The sequence below is a fragment of the Tyto alba genome, unplaced genomic scaffold (assembly GCF_018691265.1).
Source record: "Tyto alba isolate M040663 unplaced genomic scaffold, T.alba_DEE_v4.0 Super-Scaffold_38, whole genome shotgun sequence".
NCBI classification, from domain to species: Eukaryota; Metazoa; Chordata; class Aves; order Strigiformes; family Tytonidae; genus Tyto; species Tyto alba.
Window position 1 is genome coordinate 12,107,655 of NW_024881313.1, and position 8,877 is coordinate 12,116,531.

General features: G+C 39.6%; 1 protein-coding gene across 1 annotated transcript; it reads left to right on the forward strand.

Annotated features, from left to right (window-relative positions):
• Positions 1-4,982: 4,982 nt before the first annotated feature.
• On the forward strand, positions 4,983-8,583 carry NDUFA4 (NDUFA4 mitochondrial complex associated). Its single transcript, XM_032991716.2, has 4 exons — positions 4,983-5,179; positions 5,862-5,950; positions 6,277-6,337; positions 8,362-8,583. Exons 1-4 carry the CDS (start codon positions 5,138-5,140, stop codon positions 8,416-8,418), a joined length of 249 nt encoding a protein of 82 aa, XP_032847607.2. The 5' UTR covers positions 4,983-5,137; the 3' UTR covers positions 8,419-8,583.
• The last annotated feature ends 294 nt before the right edge of the window (positions 8,584-8,877 follow it).

The window sequence follows — 8,877 nt, forward strand, 5'->3', positions numbered from 1 at the left end:
TTCAAGGACAACATTTTAAATACTAGTAAATACATCAACATTTTGCCAGAAGATTCTTGAGTTCAGGAAAGAAAGAGTAAGGAAATCCTCCCTTAATTTTATTACTGGTAATTTCAATTTGCTAAATAGCTATATTTACATATTCACTCTCTTTGTGTAAAGAGTGCATTTATTTCCATTTTAAAATAAAAGCCTTTAAAGTAAGGATTTACTTGCTTCAAAGTAATTATAATTACTTTTATGCTACATCAGTCTATATAGCTGTACACTTAATAAAAGTGTAATATTACAGATTGCTGTATATTAGGGCTAATATCTTTTAGTTTACAAATAGCACTGTAAAAATCCAGGACACAATTTGTATTTGTAATATAAATGAATAATCATAAGTTATATACATAAATGCAAAAGAACTAAAAAAGTTTTCCTGTCTTAGTATTATTCTTTGACTTGCTGAGTAGATTATAAACTCTAGAAAACTATTCTTCCCTTAGTAATAGAACATAAACCCACTATCACTAAGCTTTTTCTTTTCCAGATCTCTAGCACCCCTACTTAACGGAAATTTTGCTTACATGGTTATTAGCAGGTTATGCTGTGTAGCACGTCTTTATATAAACTCATTCTAACTGAAACCAGATTTTTTTTAAAGAAAATAATTATTTACAATGCTAAGATTATTGTGTACATTTAATGGATGTATGGAGTCAAGCTTTATCAACCCATACTTTAGACATACATAAACGAGGTGTAGAATATTTCTGTACCATACATTTCAGTACCATTTAGATATAACCCTTGTGTTATTCTGTTAGTGCTCAAGATTACCAGTAGCTGTTTTCCTTTCACCATAGTTCTCTTAAATGCTACACATATTTTTGCTGCAGTTTAAAAAACAAATCTAATCTATAGGTGTAATTTTTTTCTTTGTAAACATATTTGAATTAACTAACTGTAACATACAGAAATTCTTAGGCTTCTTTTGCAGAACTGTTACATTTACAAAGTTTACAGGTAATGAAGGATTTTTGTCACAAGATGCTATATTGCAGTGTTAATGCCCTCACACACCCACCTCAACCCCCTAAATTCCCTTACTGCCCATAGGTCAGGGATGCAAGGATAGAATATGCGGCCCCTCCCCTTCAGTGTTAAGACCAAATGTAAGTCAGACTTTAAGGAAAATGTAAAAACACTACTCCAAATGGGTTTGGCAGAGGCGTGCATACATATATCCTGTTCTGCTGTTGCCCCCCACTCAGTGCAGAGAAAGGAACAGAAGTACTTGCAACAGAGGCAACAGACATACAAATGAGAACAAGACAGAAAAATCAAAAACCGCAAAAAAAAAAAAAAAATCACAAAAATCCCTGTGTTTTTGTTGCATGTAAACCAGCTTTTATATTTACATTTTTACATATATTTTTCTTGCTCTCCTGGAATTCCTTTTCTCTGCTAAGAATTATTTTTAAGTCTTTGCCTTTTTACCAAATCTGCTATGTCCTACAGAAAACCCTCTGTTTATACACTGTTCTGATTAATAGAGAAATGTCCTGATGATATAGGATGACTCACAATGAATTTAGTTTCTTGGTCTGTGACCAGCTGGAACATCTCAAAATCTAGTAGTCTTTTCTTCCTGTTTTCCTCCAATTAAAATATGCAACTTCAAAGTGACTATGTTGATTTTTTTTTTTTAATCAACCACATCTGTCAAACCTTAAGAGTGCAATTCTTCACATAACCTCTGATTTTATTATGACTTCATATTCCCATTCTTCAGGAGATCAGACATGATTATATCTGTGGCTAAAATAGATTCCTTTTAATATAAAAATATGAAGCATACCATAACTGATATTAAAGAGAGGAGAAATTTGTGGATATATGATTCATAATAAAAGGTGAGGTTTAGGGAAGAAAGGCTTTAGCATCAGGAAGGCCACCAAATATTAAAACAAAGCATCTGGAATAGAAAAGTTTTTGAAACTAGAAGTTCAAATGAGCCTAAGGATAGGAACAAGATATGATAGTAATCAAAGAAAGACAAGTCAGAGACAGAAGGCATGAGGTGAAGCTGTACAGGAGAACAAAAGAAAAGAGGAAAAAATAAATGATAAAGCACTGGAATAACCCAAGGACTTGATTTTCAGCAGTGCCGAGCACTACTGCAAATCTAGCCCCTTAGTTCTTAATGGACGGTTCATCACAAAACCTTGCCAAAATACCTGAAGGATTTATGGATTCACTTATTTAAAAAGCAGAAACCTACACAAAAATAACTTTACTCAGAATAAAGGAAGTGACTAGTCTAACTAAAGCATCATAAATTTGTCAGGTGTGAACACCAAGATACTGAACTTTAAGAAGAAATAAATGTGTTTACTTTCAGCTTGGGTAGCTAAGTGACAGATGAAGAGTGGTAAAATTCTCTACCTTTATCTTGTGTTCACTCTCTTTAAGGGAATGGATGGATTCTTGATGAGCAGTAGAAAATTGTTAGTCTTCAAGTATGGCCAATATGTTGACAGCATTACTATAAATTAACGCATGCAATTTATATAACAATAGCACAGTTCAAGCACACAAACATGGCGGCTAAGTAGGTATTTCTAGGAACCACAGACCCATCATCAAGATGCTGTGAGGTGGCTTGAGTTTATACTCAGAATTTCACCAAGCCAAGCAGTTAAGAGATTGCATTTTTAGTGATGCTTGCACTTTAAGATCACTTTTAGTGATGGATGTACTTTAAGAACATTAACTGACGATTTCTAAAATTATAATGAAACACATCTGTTTTCTGGTTCCTTTTACACTTTAATTTTTTTTGTCTGTAAAATTAATTAACATACACAAAAGTCCAAGTAACATAAATAATAAGATATGTATATGAACAATGAACCAGCTGAGCCATACAGGCCCAGGTAATAAAATCTGATGTACACAATGGTTAAAATTTATGAAAGCCCATAAAATGCATGACAAATTTTGCAAATTTATCAGGCACTATGCCTCTGTTTAAATTCACAAAAACACAAAAATCCAGCAAAAGTATCAATCATTGGGGAAAAAAACACATACTTAGAAACATATAAAAACCCTAATGTATTTTCTAAAAATAGGTGCCCAACATATGCCTAGTGGAAATAACATATCCCTGCTGGTCTTCCCCTAGTAGCTTAGAAATAGACTACTCAAAGTCTCTGAATTTCTGCCATTTAGCATTATGTCAGCTGTGCAGAAGCAGACTGTTTCAATCTGAGGTGAGTTTTGCTGAACAGCCTCTCATGGTTACTGGCTATCTATCCATTTACCCTTTGGTCTCTTCCCTCGTTATCCTGCAGCTGCTTCAGCAACTGGTATCTCCTGTGATCCAAATACACGGTGGAAAGTTCAACTACTGTACTAGAGGGTGAGCAGTGTAACCTCCAAAGTTACTCTAGGAGGTTTCAGGTATTTCTCTCTTGCAAAATAGCACCGGTACTATTGTTTTCAATACTTTTAACTGCATGGCCAAATTGTTCTTTTCATTTGGAAAAATGCAAAAATACTGTCCCCACCACATAAGGTATACTGAAACAGACTCTTGGAGCACACTAACTATGCTCCTTTTCTATTTATCAACTCCGAAACAAATAAGGGAGACAAGTAACAGGATTGCATTGCTCCCAGGAAAACATTGTCACAGTTTTTCTGGTGTCATCCAATGACTTGTCCAACTTATCTGTACAGGTTACTGAATATGGCCAACTGTTAGCCTTTTTGTCTTGTCCATGGTTATCCAATAGCCAAATTAAACTGACTCTTGCGAACTGAAAAAGTTTGAATTACAGAATGATAAGCAAGGAATATGGGTTATTCAGACTTTATTGTGACAGGGACAATTTAAGACAGTTCTTGAAAGTAAGCCGATGCCAGTCTGTGGAACTAGTAAGTGGAATAAAAGATATCTGTTTGCTTAAATACACTTATTCTCTGACATTTATTTTTTACTTCAAATTTTTACTTTGATATACATCCACACAAACCATCACTGTTCATGTAAAGTCATTCTGCTTCTAACCTAGGAAAGGCACTCGTCTTAGGTATTCACACTACCTAAAATTTAATTTAATGACTGGGTGCAAACTTACCTTTTGGGTTACCTTTTGTGAAAGAAATCATACATCAAATTGGCCGGTGATCCTACCCAAAGATAGGCATTAGGTTTCCAATATTGTGTAAAATAAGATGCACAGCAGTAGAGACCAGGCAGCACTTGGACACACTTAGCATTATCCCCTAAGTAGCCCTGCTGTTCATTTAGAATTGCCTAACAAGAAAATAATGAAATCCAACCTTGGCCAAAATACGTAACATTTCATTATAAATATCTCAGCCAAAGATGGTTTTTAAATTGTGTGTACATTAAATTTGAAAATCAAAGTTCTCTCTCAGCGCTTGCACACGCACCCAACGTTTGCCACTCTGACTGTAGCAGAATAATTAACCTGGCAGTTTTACGACGAGAGTCACTCCTTTATCTTTTTGAAGACAATGAAACCCTGACTCTCTCGCCTCGCCTTTAAACCATCCCCCTCAACTTTTAACGGGGGTAACAGTAAAGACAGACCCCCACGGCCAGCTGTGCCTCGCAGCGGTGAAGACGAAGGGGAGAGGGGGCGTCTGCGACGGATTTTGGACCCCGTTCGCCCGGCAGCGGCGGGAGAGAGGCGGCGGCGCTGAGGGAAGCCCCTCGCGCCCACCGGCAGCGCGCGCGGCGGGGCGGGGCGGGGCGCAGCGCGACGGCGTTGGCGCCTGCTCGGCTGCCCACCGGGGGGCGCGGGGTGCCCGGGCTGGTGCCTGCTCCCCGGGGGGTGCCGCCGGCCCGTTTGGGTGGCCGGGGGCTGCGCCATCCGTCGCTCTTGCGGAAGCCCGAGGGCGCTCGGCGGGGGCCGCTTGTCCGGGGCTGCGTCGCGTCGCGTCGCGGCGGAGGGCGAACAGGCAAACGCCAGAGCTGCTACATCCGGGCTGCGGCGCGGGGCACCTGCCGCGCCGGGGGCCTCGGGTGACATTGGGCCTCGGCGGGGCAAGGGGGAGGACGGGCCGCGGAGCCTGGCAGAGAGCGAGCCCTTCGCCTGCGCCCGCTGCCGCCATGTTCCGCCTTATCGTCAGCCACGCCAAGAAACACCCCAGCGTGAGTACCCGGCGGCGCCTCGGCCCCGGCCCCGGCCCCGGCCCCGGCCCCGGCGGGCCGCCGCCCCCTCCCTGCCCCCTCCCTTGCTGGCGGTCGCTGCCCCCCCGGTCTTTCCCCCCCCTCTCTCCTCTCACCATTCCGTCTCTTTTCCCTCGGGGTGCCTGGCCCTTCGGGTGGGCCGGGGCCGGCGGCGTGTGGGCGGCTCCGAGCTGGGGTGTCAGGTCCCTTCTTTCCTTCAGTACCTGTGGGCCTTTCTCACGCTGCAGCGGCAGCGCGTAAGGTGGTTTTCCTATTCTTAATGTTTCTCTGTTTTCCTACACCCTCCTACTCCCGTTTTCTGGCACTGTGATCAGCAGCACATATGGTAGGGGCTGTTCTGGTCAGTGCAGGGACTGATGTTTGGTTCTCGGAAATGTGCTGTTACGGGACATTTGGTTGTTCTGCATGTAGCAGTGGTTTTTTTTCATGCCTGCCCCTTCGTAGCTGCCAGTTCTTCTCAGACCCTGGGGATGCCCTGCACACAGGGAGCTTCTGTCAGGGTTTTAGAGGGCCATGCATTATGGTTCAAAGTGTGCGAGCTTGTTCTTTGGTTTGTCATTGCTGTAGTCAGAAATGCTCTGTAATAATACTATTTTGTTATATTGTGGTATGGCATTTAACTTGTTTCTTTTTGTTGTTCTAGTTGATCCCTCTGTTTTTGATCATTGGATCTGGAGGCGTTGGTGCAGGCCTGTATCTCATGCGTTTGGCAGTGTTCAACCCTGATGTCTGGTATGTATAAAATAATTCACAGCACCCAGTCCTCTTGCTGCATATAAGTAAACTTCACTGCCTTAGCCTTGCTCTTTCTAGAGGCCTTAATGACTTGCTCTAACATCACTGGCACTAAGTGTGTGGAGATTTCCTTTAGTTGGAGGTTTGTTTACCATATGATATTTAGAGACTGCTGACAAAGGGCTATGTGTTTTTCTGTGGAAACTTACTTGGATGGGTGACTCTCTGTGGCCTAATAACCACAGTACACATACAACTTTTATTTATTTTGAAGGCTGTGTGTTTCTCTTATATGTTCTTGTATCTTGAATTCCTTTCAATAGCTGGGACAAGAAGAATAATCCAGAACCTTGGAACAAACTCGCTCCTAATGACCAGTACAAGGTAAAATGAAAAATACAGAGAGAAACATCATATCAAGGGCATGGCCTGCTGTTTCAGGATGTTTGAGTATATTGGAAAGTAGCTGAACGAGGGATGTATTTCCTTTGTTTGAAGCATTTGTTTGTCTCTAGAACTCAGAGCAGAGAGAGATGAGTTTGAGATTTAAAGTTTTCCTAGAGTTGGTTGATAATGGGGTGAAAGGAGTCTATATGGAAGCAGTCATATATATTGCACTGTAAGAAAAAAAAGGAATTAAATGTGAGAGGAAGAATATACTAGCTTATAATGTTTGGAAATAAACTACAGGGCGAAGGACAAAACCTCATGCTTTCTCAACTGAAACTTACGAAGCTCTGAACTGTTGGCCTTTACTCACAAGAAGCAAATGACAAAAACTTCAGTGTTTAACATAAACACTAAGTCAGTTCTACAATTGATTGTTTGAAAACAAAACAATTGTCTGTAACTAACTGGTTGCCATAGAAATGTTCTTTTAGTAACCTATACTGAAGTTATTTAATTGAACTAATGAGAAGGCATGCAAAGATGTGCAAAACATCTGGTGGTTTACCGAAATTTTGTTTTTTATCATGTTTTATTGAAGTGATATTTTAGTAGATTCCTGTTAAGAATATTTTAAGATTATCCTCCAGCTACTAAAAAAGCAAACCTACCGTGTTTTCAAAGCTAGTGTCTGTTCAGTACTGTATCTTACTATTCCCATCATCAAAATAAGCAAAGAAATCGCCACAGTCCAAAATAAAATATGTTGCAGTTCCCTTAAAGGTCCAGGAAGTATGTACTACTTTGTTTTCATTGCTGCTTCTGGAATGTTGCTGTTCTTAAATATCAGAAAGATGCAAATTCAACATAGTGCACAGCACAAATTCTTTTTAAAGAGTACATGCCTTGTGTAGCATTCCCCTTCTGTCTTAGCATGCAAACACAGCCTCAGGGTTTACCATATTTGGGTGTGTGTATCATTGGGTATTTTTTTTTCCAAATCTGCACTGTGGGAAATGGAAAGGCAGATACTCTAAATTGAGGATGACTGTTTAGTAAAAAGCTCTGATATAACAAGTTTGAGCTTTTGATGAAATTGTTTTTCTTTTGTAGACTTCTTTTTGTCAGCAACTTCTTCAGCCTTCCCAAAGAAAAGAGTTTAAGACCTGATCATTACTGTAGGAGCTCCGCAGAAAGCTGTAATTTGAATGTGCTGTAGGCTGTTTTGTTTTCTCTGATGAAGTTAAAAAAAAAAAAAAAAATTGGGCATAACTAAAAATAATCTAATAGATAAATATTTATTTCTCTTTTTTTTTTTTTTTTTTAGAAAAACTATAGCATAATATGCTTGATACCAAGTCAGGCTAGGATGCCAAAATATGTTTTCAGTCTGTAAATTCATTGTCCTCAGTGCCTATTTGGTGTGTTTTGAATTGCTTGTAATGGGATACAACTTTACTAATATATACAACTTTATTAACGTAAGCTGAGAGTGTGAAAGGATGTATTATTACTTTGCTTCCTCCTTGTCATACCTTGCAGTTCTAGATGCAGCTACTTTAACCAAACTTGGCTTTTGCAGCACTGTTCCCTTGTGACACTATCTGTTCACATGTACCATGCTTTGTGCCACTTGGTAAGCTAGGTGTTGCCTTCAGTATACAGGAGCATGTAGATTTGGGGCAAAAAGGTTAAACTCAGCAGTACTGCAATAACTTCCTGTGAATGGCCTTTTAATTCTGGGGATCAAAGAAGAGATACAGTGGGTTTTCTCCAGTTGTAAACACAAGAACTGCCTCATTTTAAATGCAGAGCTTCTGATACTATATACAGAATGAAGATAATATTAAAAAATCACTGCTCTTAAAAGTTTTTATTCATTTATTATTGTCTAGTGTACAGACTCAAACTATGATTTTAGTTGCTTGACATGAGTTCAAATGATGCATGGTTTTTAGTATATACTATGGAAAATGGATAGCCGAGCTTCTTACTCACTTTTTTTCCCCTCTCTTTCCTAGTTCTACTCGGTTAATGTAGACTACAGTAAACTGAAAAAGGATCGTCCTGACTTCTGAACAATCACACTCATCTCCATAGGCTGCACAGAAAGGTCTTCCGGAAGCCGTCCGCACAATTACCATGCTTAATCATCCAGGAAATAATCAAGCTTGCCTCACACTGCACTTGGTCATATGTTTGAAAGTGTCTAGATGAGGCTTAATAAAAGTCTGAAACTTGAAGTGTCTACTCTTTAATTTTGCAAAATGAGATTATCCGCCTATTAACAGTTTGTTATATGATCAGTCAAATAGTAAGCAAAAGCCAATTCATGTTTCCTCAGCAAGAAAGCAAAGTGGTCCTCATGGGCTTTATACTCAGTCTGTTGACTTTAGAGAAATAATTGCATGTTTATGCAGTATACCAAACTGCAGGAACTTGAAAGCACATATTTATATGTGTGAGCATATATATATATATTTATTTTAATTGCACCTGAGTTTTTTTACTTGGCACTTTAAGAAGTTTTGGTAGCA